The sequence below is a fragment of the Miniopterus schreibersii genome (genome assembly GCF_964146895.1).
Source record: "Miniopterus schreibersii genome assembly, chromosome: 19".
NCBI lineage: Eukaryota > Metazoa > Chordata > Mammalia > Chiroptera > Miniopteridae > Miniopterus > Miniopterus schreibersii.
The window spans coordinates 17,486,499-17,506,956 of record NC_138119.1 but is presented as its reverse complement, the minus strand read 5'-3'; the positions used below and the strand labels follow the sequence as shown (position 1 = coordinate 17,506,956).

Below are 20,458 nucleotides of genomic sequence, written 5' to 3'. Positions count from 1 at the left end.
TATCTGTGACCAGTAAATTATGAAGAAATATTGACCTGAAGTGATGCCCAATGAGTCAACAGAAGCCCCCTTCACACCTTCCTGAAAGTCTTAGAAATTCATGATAAAGAAAGTAGGTTTTTACTCACTGAAGGCAATTAAATTGATTTCAAGGGTCTCCTACCCCCAGAAACCTGGGTGAAAAAACTCATTCCTTGGGATCTTGATCAAAAACAGTCTCTCTCAACACTGCACCAACCCAAACCACCCTCCTTCAAGTTCAGGCAGTGCTATTTTGGCAAACTCCCAATAACCAGATTGCTTACAGAAATGTCTTATTTTGTTGCCATTTGTTGTTGTTGTTTAAACGCGAGGTCTAAGATTTTACCATGTTTGGAAATAAGTACTCCTTCAGGGTCTCGGGCTTAAGCTCAGAGAGATCAAGCCAATCAGTATCATAAGACTTTTCTTTTATTCTCATAAAGTTCCACTTAAAGAAGTCTAGCTTGAAATGGCTAAGACACATGGCCATACCTTGGAATCCCCCACATCACCTGACAGTGCTCTGCACATGAGAAGTTAATGAATTAATTCAAAGGAAGATCTGGGGAGAACTGGGTACTTGGGAGAAGAGGAAGAGGCTGGTGGAACCAGGAGGAAAGAAAGGAAAGTGGTCTCCGTTTTGTACGGCACAGCAGCAAATGTGTGTTGTGGGTGACACTATGGCAGACACCGTGGGTAGAACTATAGGAGACTGTTCGCTGTACTTTCAGCCTGCAGTTGCTCCTACCTTTCCCTGCTATTCTGTTTCAGCCATGGACAACCCTGTGGACCTGACTACTACCAACATCACTCCGACAGAGGCCCTGCTGCAGTGGAAGGCACCAGTAGGCGAAGTGGAGAGCTATGTCATTGTCCTCACACGCTTCGCAGGTGGGTGTCCACAGGCCTGTGCCTCGACAGGTTGGCATGGTGGGGACTGGGGTAGAATATAGTACGAAAGGAAAAAAACAAAACAAAAATATTTTGTGAACCTGAGGGACAAAGTGGAGATTTTCCTGCCCTCAAGATGTCCCCAAACTCTGTCAACTATGGGAGTTGAGAAAGTTGGATCTGAAAAGTGCAAGAAGGTCACATGACCAAGGACAAATACAAAATTGGAGAAATCACACTAGGAAAACAAAAGCAGGACTGAGCTAAGACTTGCCCCCAAATGCTATGACTACTAGATATTTACAGAGTTAAAAAAAAAAAAAAAAAGTTCCCCACCCCCTGCTCTAGGCCTACAAAAAGTATTTCCCTGCCTAAGTTATGTATGTGATCGCAGGATTGTTGTGGGTTATCTTCAGGAATCCAGAGAACGAAGACATCAGAAGACAGAAGGCACGTAGCTGTCTTAATTTTCAAAATTGAGAGAAAGCCAAAAAAAAAAAATCAGACACACACAACAGCATGATGATTGCTAGATAGCGGTGTGGGGGGAGGTAGAAGAGGGTAAAGGGGAGATAAATGGTGAGAGAAGACAACTGTACTTTGGGTGGTAAATGCACGATGCAATATACAGATGATGTATTACAGAGATGTGCATTTGAGGCCCAAGTAGAAGTTACAAAAAAAGATAATTCAGCTTCCAAACCAGGAACATTTTTCTCAAGATGCAAAACAATACAGAAGGGGGGATCTCCATATGGAATAAAATGCCAAACTAAATAATCTCTAAATAATCTCCCCCCCCCCCCCCAAATTCTCCAATATGGAATTCTTGTGAAATGCCTTTTGGGGAAGTCTGTCTTTATTCATTCCTTGTTCATGTCCATCTGATTTCAGTTGCTGGAGAGACCATCCTGGTTGATGGAGACAGCGAAGAATTCCAGCTCACTGACCTGCTCCCTCGCACCCACTACACCGTTAGCATGTACGCCACCAGCGGGCCTCTCACCAGCGGCACCATCAGCACCAACTTCTCTACGCGTAAGTAGAGGGTCAGCTACATGGCCAGTATCCCCAGAGGCTTCTGTGGATGTTGAAGATGCTCAGTGTCTGTGTAGTGGACTAGATTATAGTCCACAGGTTTGGACAGTGCAGCTATGAGCTGTTCTTATTTTAGTTTGGACTGTGGCCAAATGCCAGTGAAAGTCAGCTGCAGCTCTCAGCCAGCAGACACACGTCTGTTTTCTGCTCCCAACCTGGGTCTGGTGACAGTAGTAGGACCAGGCCAAGAGGGGCCCGTCCTGGAAACACATCTGGCCCAGAGAGGCTGCTGGACATTAAAGGGCTTGACGTTGAGGAGAGAGTTGCTGGATATGGCCATGGCCAGGGGAACAGTAAACAAAGCTATAGGTGTGAGAATAAGTTCAAGAGTGAACTCACAGACATGCAAGTGTAGCAAGGTCATGAATTCAGACAGAGGCTCAGGTTGGAATATGTCACCCCTGGGCCCAGGGGCCCAGGTGAGGGGTTGGGGAATAGCTGTCAGAATGCTTATTACCCTAAAGGATTATCTTCTGACTAAGAGCACCCTTTCTGCTCCTGTCCAAGCTAGAACTGGGGTCAGCATGTGAGCAGCCCAGAGAGCACATAGGTGGGCAAACAGATACCCATACCTGGAATCAAACAGGGAGGCACTGAAGGAGCAGGTGCTCCTGGCATTTTCTCCTCTTTGCAGTCCTGGACCCTCCTGCAAACCTGACAGCCAGCGAGGTCACCAGACAAAGTGCCCTGATCTCCTGGCAGCCTCCCCGAGCCGAGATTGAGAACTACGTCTTGACCTACAAATCCACCGAAGGAAGCCGCAAGGTGAGAGCTGTCTATAAAGGGGGAAGGACCATTTCTATCAAGCAATCCACAGGGAGCAAACTAGGTTTCCCATGACGGACACACAGCGTGCTGTTGAGGACAGAGCCCCAGTCTGCAAGTCAGAGATCTGGGTGCTAGTCCTGTCTCTGTACAAAGGCAAAACAGTAAACTTTTCTGAGGCTTCACTTCTTTCTAGACAATGGGGGTACCCACCCCTGCAATTCACTCAGTTGTGGGTGCAAAGCCTAATGGAACCTTCTAAGCCTCTATAGGTAGAAGGCACTGGAAGGACTTTTCACCAGCAGGACCAAGCAAACATGAGCTGGATGCCAAATTCAACAGCGTTTTGTGCCTCCTGATAAGTATTAGAAAGGCCACATGCACATAGCTTACTGCAAAGAGATGACAAATCTCTGTTTTTTGTCATCAGTTGAAACAGTGGGTCTAACCGGGTTGTCCAACTTTGGCTAGCAGTGGAATGCTTTTTTAAAGTAAAATCATACTGGGAAGCTGAATATGCAGAACAGATTGAAGCAGAGCCCCTCTGTTGCACGTGGAGCAGGGAGTCCTAGGGTTCTCTCAGTTCTCGAGGAGGCCCAATGCAATCTGAAAAGCACCAGATTCGACCATCCAGGTGCCTATGTTTATCCCAGTGTGCCCCTGGGAGACAGGAGCTGTCCAGTCTGCTTATTGGCTCAGTTTTCTCCTTATTGTGGGATGGAGAGGATGACTGTGGCCACTGCAATACTGACCTAGCTGACCATGGGATCCAGACTTCCCTTCCCCATGCTACTCATTGTGAGCCAGTCCCTCCCTCCCATCTCCCTTCCCCTGGCTCACTCCACAGGAGCTGATGGTGGAAGCAGAGGACACGTGGATCCGGTTGGAGGGCCTATCTGAGAGCACAGACTACACAGTGCTCCTGCAGGCGGCCCAGGACACAGAGAGGAGCAGCCTCACCTCCACCACCTTCACCACAGGTGAGAGACTGGCCACCACTTTCATGCCTTCTCCCCTGTGTGACGTTAGGCTCCTTCCTCAGCAGTCTCTGCTGAGACTTGGCTGGGGAGGAGGCCATCAAAGAAACTCAACTGCCTCTTCCTGCAAAGGAAAGTAATTATTTCTTCCACTCCTACCTTTCCCCATCCCGATTCCTGCCAGGAAACCTCTTACTACCAACACAATCAGAGGGACCCGCAGTGCAATTCCCTGGCTCACCTAAATACACCAAGTACAGACAACAGGCTCCCCTTCAGGTTCCCAGCAGGTGTTTGTCTAGCAGAGTTCGTCTTCCCCCCGCTTCCCTCTGCTGCCTAAAATCAGAGATCCGCCTAGTAAAGGAAGCGGTCGTGAACCTCGACTATTAAATCTGTGTTCTTCTCCATACACAGAGCACTTTTGCATTCTTATGGTCGCAATGCAGTCCTTACAACAACTGGGGGCGAGGGCCAGTGATGAAACGTGTGCATGGAAATCACATGACTTCCATGGTTAGTAAGTAGCTGGGTCTGAACTTGAACCAAGGACTTCTCCTTCTAAATCCAGCCTGTCCTCTTGCCTTCCTCATTCAAGCATCGGCGGACGGTACTTGAAAATGCCCTTAAAGGATAGGAGTGTCCTAATGTGTATAAGAGGAAATGCACTAATACCTAACCTGTAAGGGCTATGTGGCAGGCCCCCTTCTACCTGCATCACGTGTGCAATCTACCGTAACCCTCATGACAGCCTATGAGGTGTGCCCTATTATCCTTATCGACGGGTGAGGGAGTTGGGCCACAGAGAGGTGAGGTGACTCCCCCAGGAGCCCACAGCTCTGACATAGAGCTGGGATTCCTCCCCAGTTCCGGCTCTGGGGTCTGTGCTGTTACCAATCCTTTCTGCCACTTCCCACGGTGCCTCTCTCTACTGTCCATAAATGGGACTGCCCAGTCCAGACATTGAATTCTCTCCCTGCCCCACGCTCTGGGGTGTGGCTGTGCACCTGTGTGGGGCAAGTGCGAGCCTGCCCCTTAGCCCTCGACCCATGTCGGCCTGCCATCTCAGAGCACTAGGGCGACGGATTCTTGCCCAGGTCCCAGAGCCCTCCCCCTACCCCCAGACAAAGGTAATGGAAAGTCCTCCATCCCTACCCAGGTGCCTCCCCCGCTGGACTTGTTCTAGATGACAAAGCAGGACACTCGATCAAATACACCAGTTGTCACCAGTGGCTCTGTAGGATCGTGAGATTGTGACTGAGTCCTTCGTTTCCCTCTTTTTTACCCTTTTCAATCTCACGACGTAAAGGAAGCGGTTGTGAACCTTGACTATTAAATCTGTGTTACCATGAGCACATGAATCAGAAAAACTTTTGATTAAAAAACAAAAATAAGCCTTGGTTTCACAATCAAGACATGAATCCAAGACGTGTTCTCACCAAGTAGAAACCGGAGGACACCTCACCTCTTCCACGGGGCTAGAGTCCACTGTGCTCACCCTCAGGCCCTGTCTCAGCACCGGGGTTCAAGCCCTTCCCTGCTCACTGACAGGCGAGGCAAAGGGTCCTCCAAGCTCCTCTTTTCCAGGCTACCACCCAAAGACCCCACGGATTGGAACTTCTCACTGAATTAAGAATTTCTTTCCCGTAAAAGACACAGATGATAGAAACACAAACAGAGCCCCCAAAGGCAGAGTTCCCTGAGTAAGTCCCATGAAGCCCGCACAGTCATTTGAACTTCGTGAGTCCTTGCCGCCTTTCCACGCCCCCATCAGGACTCTCACTTGCTCCCCCACACACTGAAGACCACAGAGTGCACCCCGTGGGCTCCACCTGCCGGCTCCTGTTTATAAGAAGGGAGGAGGCGGAGGAGGGGGAAAAACAAAAACCAGAGCGCCTTTGATTACTGGAAAGATCGGAGCACTCCAGTCTGAATGCTCCAGTCTGAACCCCACAAATTACTCCTGCTGAGGAGCACCGGAGCATCCATGTGATGGCAAAGCAGGGCTGATGGATTTAGAGGCTAATTTCAGTCTAGCAGCCAGCATTCATTCCAACTTCACTGACAGTGCCTGAGCCTTCCACTTAGCATCATTCTGTTCCTAGGACGGCTGGTCTCCGCTGATCAATCTAAGCACTTTTTATGCCTTGTCTTATGGAACAAAAGAGCTTAAACCTGGGTCCCTAAGTGGCCTCCATCTATTGACAAACCCACACCTGGTCCTGGGTGAGCCAAGAAGAGAGACTTGTTTCATTTTAAGCCGATTCCTAGTTAATGGGCTAGAACAGAGTTTAGGTGTTAAAAATATAAAATAAGATAAAAATAAGAGAGAGAGAAAAGATTGGCTTCCACAAAACCTCCTTTGATCAAGATGTCTTCCCTGGCTACACTCCTGCCTATAACCATAAGCCCATTTCATTCTAACAATCACTTTAATAGCTTCCTGTCCTCTTGTCCCTGGTGTTTGCACAAGACTCCAAGGAGAATTTAATAGAAGTTGTATGGAAGAGAAAAAATATGGATACATTATTTATAATTTACTGTCGCCTGAAATTTCATCCAAGGTCTACTTGTCTTTTGGAGACATGAATATAAATGAGAAAACAAATACTCCCCTCAGAGCAACACAGACTTGGTGACACGATCTTCTGAGAGGAAGATTTCATTGTCTCTTTTAATCCTATAAGAAGCAAACAAGGCGCCTGCTGAAGCTTGTCCTCAGAGACAGTGAACACTATAAAACAGGCTGTCTTGACCTTGAGGTTAAGTGAAGACAGTCATTTGCAGAGGTTCCCAGAGATGGGTAATGAGAAGGGGTTTTTTTACTGCCTTTGCTCCAGTCCCTGGGATTCCACATCCAGGCCGACCTACTCTCTGGAGCTTTTTAGGGAAACTCCCCCAATCTACTCTAACACAAGTTTCATTCTGAGAGATTGTGAAAATTAATGCAGATTGGCCAACCCTGGGTTCTGGGACAGTAGATGGTGGACCATGCAAATCCACATGTAGTTATCAGTTAATAGTCATGGGACCACTCAGGTTATCCGTTTCATCTTGGGTGACTCGCGGTAGGTGATGACTTTCAAGGAATTGGTCCATTTCACTGAATTTATTTAGATAGAGCTGTCCATACTATTCAATTGGACAGGGAGGTATGGTCCCTCTATAGAGAGAGCAGTGAATTTTGTCAAACAGCAATGCCACCTGCCATAGGACCTTGTATGTCACTATATGCAGAATTTGACCTGGTCCATTTTTAGTCATGTTGTCCCAAATGTTTTCAGGAAAGCTAATTTTCATTTCCCTTTTCATAATCATAGGCAGGAAAATACTGTCCACATGGTATCAGACATTTAACAAATATTGATTGAACCTTTACAGTGGGTTAAACACTGTCCTAATTCAAGGACATGAGGAAATGGGGTAATTTCAAGTAGTGGTGAGACTGTAAAAAATAGAGTAATGGACTAGGGACAGATGTGAAGAGCTAACGTCTAGAACGGCACCTATAATAGAAAGGCTTTCTGATTGTCACTTACCGCTTCCTTCCCCAAACCCCAGATCCTGGCCTCAACTAGGGTGGTCGGGAAAGATCTCCCTGACCTGAGACATTTGAGCCAGGACATGGAAGATGAGCGTGAATCAGACAAAGAAGAGCATTCAGGCCTAGGGATGAGTAATGACTATACGGAGAGAGAGGAATGAGTTGGCATGTCCAGAAAACTAAAAGAAAGCCAGTGGGAAAGGGAAAGGGAAAGGGAAAGGGAAAGGGAAAGAGGGAAAGGGAAAGGGAAAGGGGTGCCAAGCAGAGCCAGAGCATGCAGGGCCTTGTAGGTCATGGTAAGGATTTGGGTTTTATTCTAATTGCAAGAAGCCATTTCGATTGGAGAAGCCATTGGAGCATCATGGCAAGTGAGAGACAGAGATCACACTTACATTATAGAAAGACCACTCTGGTTAAAATATGGAGAATGGATGCAAGTAGGGCCAGAATGGCAGGAAGAGACCAGGTAGGTGGCATTACCATGACTCAACCCTCTCCTTGCCATATGGAAGCAAAAGACACAGAGAAAGGCCAGGCTGGCAGCTGCCAGTCTGTGATCAACAAATACACTGTGGAATTGGGTCTCCTGATATAAGAGAATCTAAGGAACAGTGGGGCAAATCATGTCAGAACGTGTCTCTACTGTGAGGGTGCCTTTAGCTGATCCTCAAAGGGAAGACTTGGAAGCCCGATAGGTGGAAGGCAGGTGGTCTGCAAAGCTTGAGGACCTTCCTCAGCAATGCTGCTTACAACGAACACATCAAGCTGTCTATGACTCAGTCGATTCTCCATTCCTATCACCTTCTCAAAGTCTGTTGCCACCCCTCCTCTTGGATTCCCGCTACTACTACCTCCTAAACGAGTCTTACCTCCAGTCTCACCCCCATTTGATTCAGTCTCCACACCACAATGAGAACAAGCCTACTAAAACTTGAGTTTGCAGTCCATCATGGGCTCTTCAGCTACTGCCTTCAGGAGAAGGTTCAACTCTTTAAGTAGCATGACCCACTCCCCGCCTACCTCCCCCAGGCTCTCCTTCATCCATCCAATTCTGCTCTTGCTGTCTCCTGGCTGACCTTGTAGTTTCCAAAAATAGGCTGTGCTTTTTCATTGGCCTAAAACATGCTTCCCCGCCAATCTGTGGGTCCTTCTATATCCATTCCTAAAGTAAGCAGCCCTTTCTGAGTAGCACCTGCCAATCCCTACCCTGTCCCAGGCCCCGCCGTTCACCCTACTCTCACCAGCCCCAGGATTCATGGCACGCTCACTTCCATGTTTGAGGGCTCCCTGTGTTTATCTCTTTTCCAGAGCACACAGAATTTGGGATTATACTTGTCTATTTCTCCCACCAGAGTGTGAGCAACCTGAAAGATAAGACTATATTTTTTTCTCTTTTATATTTCCATCTCTTTCTTAACCCAGTATTTAGAACCCAACAGACACTTCCTATATGTTTGTTGAATGAATACATAAAAGAAAAAACAGGTAAATGGATTAGAACATGCTCACAAGGTGGCTAAGGTAGTAGCTTTGACAGCCCGTATGGGCTGAATAGGTAACTTTGCCCTCCCCACATACCTGCCAACCACAAACCCACTTCTGGGGAAACAAACCTAAGTTCTGGTGGCCAGAAGTGGTCCCCTGTGCTCTGTGGTGCCACACACCTTGCTCTGCTGGGTCTGTTCTAGGAGGGAAACGCCAACATCTCGTCTTTAGTCCTTATGCTAAGGCTGTGAGGGCGGGCAATGGACAGACACTGTCCAAAGCCACTAACTCAGACCATTTTAGAGACTGTATCCAAGAACCCCACACAAGGAAGGGACCGAGCAGGGACAGAAAAGGTCTCTTTCTTTACTCCCAGCCACCGGGAGCTGCCTGATTGCTCTGTGCCTCACGTAGCTCACCTCACTCCACTCAGCAGTCAGCCTTCGGATGCCCAACACAAACCAATTTCAGAGCAATTCTTCCGGTAAGTGCCCCGGTCCTATTGATCTCACAATTACATCTAGAAACACTTAACCATGAGACATTTCAGTGTCCCGATCACTTGGCATTGCTTTCTTCTTAACTTGGTGATCAACACAGCCTATGCTTTAAAAAAAACAAAGCCTCTTTGTCAGGCCTGGCCCCAGCTACTGCACCAAAGAGAAGAAAGCCTCCCAGTGTTGCTCTGGTCCTAGAATTTCTGCCTTGAGAAAAATTACTGCAATGATCTGTGTTAGGGTTGAATGTGCGTTTCTGATGATAGTAGATGGTATGAGATCCAGAGAGCCAGAGATCCTGGAAATCTGCCCTGACAATTCCCTAAAAAATGTCTGAATCCACAGTACATGCACAATGAACACAGCGGAATAAAATCTGTGTGGTCTTCATCATTAGCTGAGCCAAAGTCCAGTAACCCCCAACATAGCACTTGATGGTAAAAACTGGAACCCAGGCTTAAACTCAAGGATAAATAGAGCCTCTTATTTCCTCTTTCCCATTTCCCCCTCATCTAAACCTTGGGACCTACCCACTTGAGACATACCTATGGGAAAAAGAGAGAAAGAGAGGGAAGGAAATGAAGAGAGCGACTGACTCAGTCTACCCACCTAGCCATATGTATCTAGGCAGAGAAAGCCAACTGCTGGGCCCCTTGGGGACACAGTCCAGCTTATCAATTCCACTTCTCAGCCTGAGAAGAGGGAAATGTACCAGAGAAAGAGTAGAGTTGAAATCCAACTGGTCTTCAGACTAATTTGAGGAGCCTTTGTAAAACACTGATTCACTGGGACCCACCCCTGACATTCTAATTCAGTAGATCTGCCACAGGACCTAGGAATCTGAACTTTAATGAAGGCCCCCAGGATGTGAAAATCTCTGGCTGCTGCTCCTGATATTCTACACAAACAACATGCTTGCTGATGGGCTTCCCATCCGGGCCACTGATTCAGTTACAGTAAATCGCATCTATAAGCAACCGGGTAGCCTTGCAACCTGTCACAGGTGAGGCAAGTGCACCCAGCAACTGTGCCTCAGCCCCTCCACACATTTGGTGGGTGCCTCCGCCAACCAGCCCAACGTGGGGCCCTTGCCCTCACGTGGTGCAGTCTGGGACCCTCACCCCACCCAAACGTTTGAGCATTCTTCACTCCTAAGTTGATTGTATCTCCATTTCCTCGCTTAAAAAAATGAATTCTTTGATATGACAGTCCTTCCAATATTTAAAAACTTCTCTTCTCCAGGGCAAGTCATCTCAGTTTATTATATTTGTTTTTGGTAGGTCAACCTTTAAAGCAACTAAAATATTTGAGCCTTTTTAAAGTATCTATAACATAACTATTAAATAGTCTGTACAATCAATGTAAAGTAGCCTATATACAATCATTTATTTACTTATTCTGAAGTCTGGTTTCATTTTATATGTGTACTGTATGAGGTTGTTATTTTAAGGTTTGGGAGATGACTGGGGGGACACACGTTGGGTATTGGGAAGAAACTGGGGTTCTGGCTCCTTTAAGAAGCTGAGTTGATTCAAGAGAAGGGGCTGTTAGTGCACAAGGTAGGAGTAAGCTGAAGACCAAGAACATTCTGTGCTGATCTTTTAAAATGAGGAATTCGGGCGAGAGGAGGCTGGTTGCTCCAGAGACCAGGTGGAGAAGGGCCTGGGAGCGGGGAAACAATCGCAGTGTTCCCAAAGCAACAGGGAGAGGGGAACAGCACTCCCTGGTAGCTGTCCCCGAAATAGAACTGTGACTTCCAGGCACAGGTGGGGTGGCGAGCGCTAATGAGCTCTAGGACGTGCTGACAAGGAAAGCTAAGAGCATTCCTACAGCTATTCAGGAAATCGGGTTTCAGGCTGGGGGATAAAGATATTTCATTTAAACATAGGACTATTTTTAGGTCACTTTAGCCTTTGGGGCTTTGTGTGCTTACAAGATAGAGGTAGACGCTCGCTCACCCTGTGCCTCATGGGTGGAAGCAGGTCCAGTAAAATGTGTCGTGTTCCATTCCGTGTTAGCACAGAGCACCTGGCTGAGGTCGGAAACTTGAGCTCGAGGGACTGGAGGGAGTCATGCGGTCTCTGAGTGCAGTCTCCTCTGTGAAATGAGTTTTTGATTCACAAGAATCTGCCTTCCTCTCAGGCTTCTTGCAAGAATTAAAAACACACTTGGTAAAGCACCAATTCTGTAGAAATGCACTGTTATTCCCTGGTGTGACCATGCCTGAAATATAAGCCATGCCTTGTTTCAAACTGCCTTCAATGGGAGCCACCCTTGCCCAGGGTATGGCAGAGCCAAAGGACAGTCCTGTGCTGGGGAGTTAGCCGATCTCCAGAGGGGCCTCATGTAAAGTCTATGGAACCCAACATCTTCCCAACGCAGGATGCTTCCCTGGTGATTGGTGTCTTAGATGACCTGGGCCTTCAACGAGGCTGTTATGCCTCCTTCCTTGTCACTTGCTCTGACCCACCCGCAGGCTTTCCTAGTGGCCGGCTGTCACACCCTGCAGTGCACAGGTACTGCCACTAGGGGGTACTGTAGTGACTAGCCAGTGAGGTCGACACCCAGCCCCTTCATGACTCAGCAGCAGAACCACATCAACCGCACCCTTATATTTTCCGGGCCCCCACATCACTGTTCCTCACTCGCTAGCTGGGCCTTTCACTTGATCTCTCAGCTCCTGCAGCCCAGGGAGCCCCTCCGCTGAGATCTCTGCTCCTCAGCTTGCCTGCTAAGCACTAAAAGGTGCCCTGAAGCTCAGCTCTTCAAGACCTGTGATTTAAGCTTCTTCTTTCAGCTAATTAGATATTGTTATACAAATTGGGCTCTTCTCTCTGAACAATGAGCAGCAGTGTGTTCCCCCTGCCCTCTCCTTAAATTTAGGCTGAACTGCAAAGCACGGCCCCTGGATTGTCAAGTCCAATTGGGAGACTGTGCTGCAGAGAAATAGATACCTCTCTTCTGCTAATGCTGAGCTTGTTTGGGCATTCCTTAGTGGCCGCTGTGAAGATGGCGAAGGCTTTGCTTAGATGCCTCTCATCCTAGAGACAGGTGGGCCTCCAGTGATACATGGTGGCCCGTGTACCTGTAACGGTCCCCTGAGTAGCCAGTCACATCTTCACCTTTGGTGGGAAGGGTAGCTTTATTATCCCCATTTCACTGATGAGAAAACTGATGCCCAAGGAACTCAGGCCATTTGCTTAAGCTAAACAATACGTAAGTGGAGGAGCCAGACCGTGAACCCAGCTCTTTGGTCCTCAGATCCCATAAGACTGTCTATTGTCTGATTACTCCAACATCAATTGGACAGGGGGGAATGCAGGATGAGGCAGGGTTCCCACATACTAGGTGAGATCCAGAGTGGATGTCTCACAGCTCTTGAAGTACCACGGACCCTCTAAACCCTTCTCTGACTCAAGGAGCTCGCACCTGGTGGGAGAAAGGATGCTTTCTGGAAACCACCTCTTTTCCTGTGCAGGGGGCCGGGTGTTCCCCCACCCTCAAGACTGTGCCCAGCATCTGATGAATGGTGACACTCTGAGTGGGGTCTACACCATCTTCCTCCACGGAGAGCTCGGCCAGAAGCTCCAGGTGTACTGCGACATGACCACGGACGGGGGCGGTTGGATTGTAAGTACGCACGCTGTTCTCGGTGCGTGCAAACAGCCTGGTTTTCTAGTCCACCTGGCACAGTGCCTGTGGACTCAAATTCACATCCTCTGCCCATCCCTTCATCTACCCTCTCATGTCCCTTTTGGGGGCTCTTCATTGTCCTCAGGGCCCTTTCTCAGCAGCCCCGTCATAGGTTCGGTGGGTTAGAGAGAGGAATGGCATATCCAGGCTACAGTGGCCTGGCCCAAGGAAGAGGTTGCTTCTGCAATGACAGTGCATGCAGGGGGTGCCAGGACAGTGGCTCAGACAGGCCCAGGGTCTTGCCTGCTGGAGACTACAGCTGTAATAAAGGAAAAGAGGAGTGAGCCTCTATGGGGAGCCCATTAGGATCTTTCTATCAGACAACTGCATCTGAAGGAGCAGCAGAGGGACAGAGCATGGAGAGTCACCTCTAGTTACAAAGGTCACCCATGTCCCCATCTTTCCTTAGCCTCCCTGGTTTGTCCCCAGAGCTGTCACAGCCTTCAGGGAACACCAATGATTAGGAAAAGAGATACACCATCTCCTGTGACTACCCTCCCCCCTGTGGATAGTTCAGGACAGAGAGAAGGGACAGGCGGCCTCACAAATGTCTGCACCCATCAGCATAGCCCCCGTCGGGGACAGGAGGGTTCCCACAGCCCAGCCCTAAAGCAGCTGGAGTTAGCTGGGTGGGTGTGGATGGAAATGAGTATTTAAATGGAGTGAAATGGGGACTGTGCTCATAATAGCTACTCTTGGGAGACATTTCCTTTTTTGTTTCTGACATATTTGTGCCTCCTTCGTAGAGCATAATTGGAAATTGAAGCCGAGGCTGATGTATTGGAGGTTAGATGAAATGAGCACTTAAACAGCTTGGAAAGTGAATGATATGCAATTGCTTTGCCCGCGATGGGATGACAGTTCCAGCTGATTTGAAGCTGGGCCTGTTCTTTTGGTGGGAAATGCTTTCGGCTGCTCTCCCTGGTGCAAAAGAACAAATCTGAGAGCCAAGCCAATTCCCCCTGACTGCTTGGGGGCTCCATGTGTCCCTGAAGTCTTTCTATGTTGCATGGGTGCAAATTAGCATCAACATCACAGGAGAAGGGCTCTGAGTGTTTCCTACGAACACGGCCGTGCAGATACTGAGCCCTGCCCTACACTGCATCTTGTCATTGCAGCAACTCTGCTCCTGGGAGTTCCTTCCCTCGGCATCCCAAGTCCCCCTCTCTTCACAGGTGTTCCAGAGGCGGCAGAATGGCCAGACTGACTTTTTCCGGAAATGGGCTGAGTACCGCGCTGGCTTCGGGAACCTGGAGGATGAGTTTTGGCTGGGTAACGCCTGTTTTGCTTTCCCTTGGAGCACTGCTCTGGCTCTTGGTCCAGCTCTCCCCTCTCTGTGTCCATCTGGGATTATCAGCACCCTCGTGTCTGTTGAGAAGTTGACAGCTCGTGAATTGCTTTCGGTACCTCTAGCTCTGTTTGGCTGCACTATTGATCGGTTTTTTATCTTATTGTGGTGTTTTCCTCTTTGCTCTGTCTCTTCCCATCCTCATTAATAGTCTCTTATGCTGATGGGTCTTGACATGAGGCAACTACAAAGGCACGGATGGGCCTGGTGGGCGAGGGGGCATCAGGAGCACCAGGGTGGCTGGCTGTCTCTCACAAGCAGGCACCAGCCAGCCAGGCTGTGGGGCAGGAGAGAGAGGCAGTCGCCATGCTCCAGTTCTTTGGGGGAATGTTATTACCTGACTTGGCCAGCAAAGGAGGAGACTGAGGATGGCATTAGAGGTGACTATCAATTTCCTAGAGGTCTGACACGAGCAGGAGGTGTAGATTGAGAACTGAGCAGGTGTGAGAAGGTAAGCACACTCCTGACCCGGGCAGACGGCAGTACATTTTTTATGGCCTGCCTTTTCCTCTTGGTTAGATTTTCAGTGATTTGTACAGGGAGCTGGGGGAAGGAAAATAAGTGTGTTCCGAATCTGAAGCCTCCTCTCCACCTCCCTGTCACTATCCCATCCGGGCCTCACCAGCTTTCTCCCCACACCCAACACCAAACTCCAAATATTCAGAATCACTAATGTCTCTTCTGCAAGGAACACTCGCTCAGCCACCTGTCCCCCTCCCCTACACACCTTGGTGTCCATCTATGTATATTCAAAACCCCAGAGGACCCATCCAACCCATTTGTCTCACCCTTTGCCTATGGGAGAATTGGCCACCCCCTTATATTTGGCCAGTTTCCTGTGTCTCAAATCAGTGACCATTTCCCTGTCTCCTTGACTATGCTAAACTTCCTGTAGGGCTGGGACCACAGCATATTCATTTCTTAACCACCTAAAGCTTAACTATCAATCAATCAATCAATGATAAGAATTTATGGAGTATCTATTAGGTACCCAGATCTGTGTTTGCTGATGTAGGTAATAAAAACCTAAGGTAAAAATCATATTAAAATACTGAGAGAGAAGTCAATGAATAGGAAGAGACCCTTGCCCTCTAAGAGTTTACAAACAGCTTGGGAGACAAGCAGAGCTCAAGGATCACTGTACCCACTGCAGACAGGGCTCATGTGCCCCAAACCTGTGCACCACCCTCACAACTCTTATCACATCTGTGAAATATCTGAGCTATCATGTATTTACATTTTCTATATATCACTGTTTTAGTTCATTAAATCTATTGTTTTGGGCAAGAAACTTCAACGCATTGCCCAAAATGAAAAGCTGGTTATGTGCAATACTAAAAGGAAGCCTCAAAAATAAATGCAATGAAAACAATATTGGTATTATTAAATGACAGTTAAATATGGGAGCTCCCAGCCTGTTGTTGTTGCTGATGGTGGTGGTGGTTGTGGTGACAATGGAGATTAGGAAGTGTTGGGTGCTAAACCACAAAAGTACTAGAACCAAAATGAGACTGAGAGTTAAGGTTAGAATCAGGATTAAGGTTTCTCCCTAATCTATTAAGAAAAAGGTAGAATTCAGAAATACCCCTCTCCTTATATGTTCAAGGTTATTTAGTCTTAGTCCCCAAATATTTGTCATATCATCAGAGATGTCATCCCACACTGGGAAACATCAAACTAACCTATAGGCTACTGATGAGGAGTCCACAGATATTCAGAGATGGGCGAGTTCAGCTTCATGGGGAGGCATTGAGGGATGCATAGAATGCAGGAGGGAAGGGAACCAGGAAAGAGAGAAGATGGGATGCTTCTGATGTGGGCCAATGGGACAGGGAAGAAATCAGCCAAGCAGAGGGAAGGCGCAATCAGGGAAAGAAGAAAAGGAGGTTGGGTGGATTGAATGAAGGCACGTGTAGTATCTAAAGTCGGGAAGAGAAGTCTGGCCTTAATGCTGTGGGTAATAGGGAGCCAGTGAGGGCTCCTGAACAGAGGCATGGCCGAGTGATGTGTCATTCGGCAGCAGTACTCAGGTTGGAGTAACACTGTGACCCCTGGCTTATGTCCTAAGTCGGGTTCCCTAGTAGCAGAGCCTGAGACAGGGATTCTTATTCGAGGGATATATCTGGGGGTGCTCTCAGGAGAAGGGGAGTAGTGGGGTAAAAGTGTGGTCTTGGTTGGGGACTAGCTTCAGTCTGACCCTCAGGGAAGCTGTGAGCATAAACTGCTCCTCAGAGTTGGGATGAGAGGGCGGGCGTTTGTACCGCCCACATCGGGCACCGATGGAGGTCTTCCCCGTGGTGTGGGCGACAGAGAGTGTAGCTTCTGGGGTGAAGTGACTCCGTTTGGTCAAGGGCAATTATCCAAGGAGGAGGCAGCTATGAGTTATGTGGAGGCTGAAACAGGAGGGGGGTAAACAGTAGACAGACCTCTTCACAGGCTACTAGGAGGTGGATATCCTGGGCCCAGGGTCCACCCTGACCTCCTCTGACCACTGCTTCTACCGCTTGCTTCCTATCACTCACGCCAAAGGATTCACACCCATGTGATGCTTCCTGTCACTGTCACCAACACGATGTTTGGATGAGGGGTGGCAGGGCGGGGCTGGGAATGCTGAGGCTCAGGGCTCCTCCATCACTGGGTGGAGACCAGATGTCAGGCCCTGAGCTGGTCTGTGCCTGGAACTCATCCACACACCTGGGCTGGCCCTGCGCAGGAGGAAATCAGAGTCTGGGAGGGTCTGTCTGACAACAGCCTGGAAAGTGCTGAGGGTCAGAGCTCTCCACTACCTCTCCTGTTCCTGGAACATTTGTTTTGAGGCCACAGTCCCATTTTTCCTCCCATTTCCAAAGCCGCCAGGGCCAGGCTCCTACATTCTCTGTTTATCTCCGCAGGGCTGGACAACATACACAAGATCACGTCCCAGGGCCGCTACGAGCTGCGTGTGGACATGAGGGATGGCCAGGAGGCCGCCTTCGCCTACTATGACAAGTTCTCTGTGGAGGACAGCAGAAGCCTGTACAAACTCCGCATAGGAGGCTACAATGGCACCGCAGGTACCTTGGCCCCGGAGCAGACCCCCAGGGCCACGGACGTGCAGCAGGACCAGGGCCCCCATGGTCCAGGCCAGAGCTGTCCTGGGAATTCCCTGCCAGCAGGGCACCGGCTGTCCCTAACCACTCAGGTGACCTGAAATCAATTTCCCAGGACTTCAGTTTCCTAGTCTGGAAAATTGTAATAATGATCCCTGTCTCATTTCACAGAGTAGTCAGAAAAAAAGCAATTAAGCAGCGAAAGTGCTTTTAAGGTTTAGAAAACAAAGTTCAATGGAGGGCCAAGGATTATTTTTCTTGTCTCGATTAATCAATATGGGCTCTTATCCAGAGAGAGCAGAATGCTGTCTGGGTAGAAATCTCCCCTGCAGTGACAACTAGGAAAACCACCTTGGAACTGATGAAAATAAACCAGATCCCCAAATATTCTAAGATGCCCCCCTCATCACACCCCATCGGAGAGCAAACCACAGCACTAACTGTTCCCCACATTTCCATTCATTCTTCCAAAAGAACCACACTCATTGCCATGCTTTCTGTATAGACTTTTATGACATTTCTACGCAGCAGAACATCCATCTCCGGAAGCTCTGTTGCATTAATAGTTTTATCAGAACATAACACTGAGCCAGCTCCTCGGGCTCAGAAAATCTGTTTCCTGGGTACATGGAGTTACTGGTCCTTTCATTAACTCATTTTAGGCTAAATGCTAGTGTGCAATTCTAGCAACGTTTTTATGCCTCTTGGCACTGAGAGGACCATCAAGGTGTTGCCCTTCCCATTTCCGTTTCTGTCCAGTTATTTCTTTTCAGCCAGGTGCGTAACTCCAAAGAGAAGACGCTCTTTCCTTTGTTGTTCATATTTCAGACCATTCCCCAGGGCCATGAGCCCTGCCTGAAGTGCCTGACAGAAGATCCAATTTACCCCATTTTGGGCATAAAAAGGCCATTGAAATGGACTCTGTTGAACAAAGTATCAGACTAAATCATTTCAAAGATGACTAGGCTGCAGGGCAGTGACTCACAGTGTCCCGTGTTACCGTGGCTCATCACTATCCCCTCTGGAGACAGAAGGAGTCGTGAATGTCCATGTCCCGAGCTGGCTGGAGGAAACAGACAGAAATGAGGGGGAGCCCAGTGGACAGAGTTCTGAGTAGGAACAAGGTTGGGGAATAAGGAGATGCGTTGGAGAGAGCAGCAGGGAAGCAGCTGACCCCCAAGGGGGGCGGGGGGGGGGGACATTCAGTCCAGCCATGGTGACCAACAGGTGGCAAAGGGACGGCTGAGTGGAAAGTCCCGTCAGTGGAGGCCAGGTTGGTTGGGAGTGGGTCAAACATCCAGAAAATCCTGACGAAAGAGGGACATGTTGAATGGCCTCACGAATGTTCCTTTTCTCCAGGGGACTCCCTCAGCTACCATCAAGGACGTCCTTTCTCCACCCAGGACAGAGACAATGACATTGCAGTCACCAACTGTGCCCTGTCGTACAAGGGGGCATGGTGGTACAAGAACTGCCACCGAACCAACCTCAACGGGAAGTACGGGGAGTCCAGGCACAGCCAGGTGGGTGAAGCCCCCCTGCCGTCGGGCAGGACCCAGAGCCGTGGGAGCCACGGTCCCTTAGCTTTATGTTTTAATCACACAGACGGGTCTCACATCCCCTTTTAAAGTGAAATACTCAGAGTCTCAAGAAAGGAGTACCACGAAGAGGAAAGGAATGCAGGCACTGGGGTGAGAGCAGCACAGGGGAGAAGGTAGAAGAAGCAGCCCTGAGAAGTGTCCCAGGAAGGGAGAGATGAGAGATACCCATGCAAACCGGACTGTCTGTCCCCATTAGAGACCACCTGTCCATAGGTTGGGCTGGGTGATGGGGTGACCCCCTGGACCCGCTGGGACTTGCCCAGTGTTAGCACTGAAGGCCAGCCACCAGGGAAACGCCCTGGTCCTGGGCAAACCACCTGGGCCTTCCCCCAGGGGTGAGCAGTCACACAGTTACTCTCTCCCAAATGCTTCTGTGCTGCTGGGATTTTGAAATTCAGCTCTAGTGACTGGTGCAGTAGAACCCTGAAGGCCAAACACAGAGAGCCGGCAGTAGGGAGTGACCTGCGATATATCCCAGTAGAGGCCCAGGCCACGGGCACATTTAAAAGGAAAAAGCTGGAAAAAGGCTGTGCTTTGACCTTACTGGGAACTAGGCCACATCTTGGGTCATCTGACATGCTCATCTTTCTCCTTCCCAGGGCATCAACTGGTACCATTGGAAGGGCCACGAGTTCTCCATCCCCTTCGTGGAAATGAAGACGCGCCCCTACAACCACCGGCCCGTGGCGGGGAGGAAACGGAGGTCCTTGCACTTCTGAGGTGTCGGCGGGCGCCAGCCAACTGACCTTTTCTGTCATTTGTTTGTATTTTATAATACGAAACAAGGGGTGGGGGGTCATAGTACTGTGCTTTGCAACATATTATGAGTATTTGAAGGAAGCAGGGTGTAGTGGGAATCAGTCGAGAATTAGCTGCTCATGGTTCCTGCTGCCCTCGGGCCTGACCCTCAGTCCATTCTGCCTCCTACCCAGCCACCCTTAACCAGTCCCTCTTCTCCCGCCCACCCAGCAGGAAAAGGGAGATGTTTTCTTAAAAGACCAAATCAAAGGCAAGTCATGGAGTCAGGTTGTTACGGTGACAGGCACGTGCCTTCTCTCCTCGCCCTCCCTCTGAGACACGCTTCACTTCCAGGTGTGTGTCTCTGGTCACTGCCTCTGACAACCAGGTTCTCACACCAGCCCATGGAAGCAGCCTTCGCAAGAGAACTTTGGAACAACTCCCCGTAAGAGGGAACAGATTGACTTGGCCCCATCCCGCCAACCCAGTCCTCTTTCATGGGCCAAAGATTCCCATCTATTGACCCTTCCAGCTGAGGATCCTGTTACCTCTCTAGAGCAGTGGTCTCCCTTCCAGCTCCAATCAATCCTGTGCCTGCCTCCATGAGCAGGGACCCCCACGGCCCTATGAGCCCAGCCACTGCTTGGATTATAGTTCCCAAGACGTTTGGTGCCCAGCCCAGAGCTGCACAGGGCTATGTCCCTGTGGGTCATA

At 49.1% G+C, this 20,458-nt stretch overlaps 1 protein-coding gene across 2 annotated transcripts in view; it reads left to right on the top strand.

Moving 5' to 3' along the window:
* Positions 1–19,725, top strand: part of TNR (tenascin R) — a gene marked incomplete at both ends in the record, with an annotated part of 55,970 nt that extends 36,245 nt beyond the window's left edge. For both annotated transcript variants that reach the window (XM_081122289.1, XM_081122290.1), the window contains 9 exons: positions 793–912; positions 1,807–1,950; positions 2,645–2,775; positions 3,623–3,755; positions 12,754–12,905; positions 14,144–14,240; positions 17,208–17,369; positions 18,765–18,928; positions 19,606–19,725. In XM_081122289.1, coding sequence (XP_080978415.1) covers positions 793–912; positions 1,807–1,950; positions 2,645–2,775; positions 3,623–3,755; positions 12,754–12,905; positions 14,144–14,240; positions 17,208–17,369; positions 18,765–18,928; positions 19,606–19,725 — 1,223 coding nt within the window. The remainder of the gene's footprint in view (positions 1–792; positions 913–1,806; positions 1,951–2,644; positions 2,776–3,622; positions 3,756–12,753; positions 12,906–14,143; positions 14,241–17,207; positions 17,370–18,764; positions 18,929–19,605) is intronic.
* Positions 19,726–20,458: the final 733 nt, after the last annotated feature.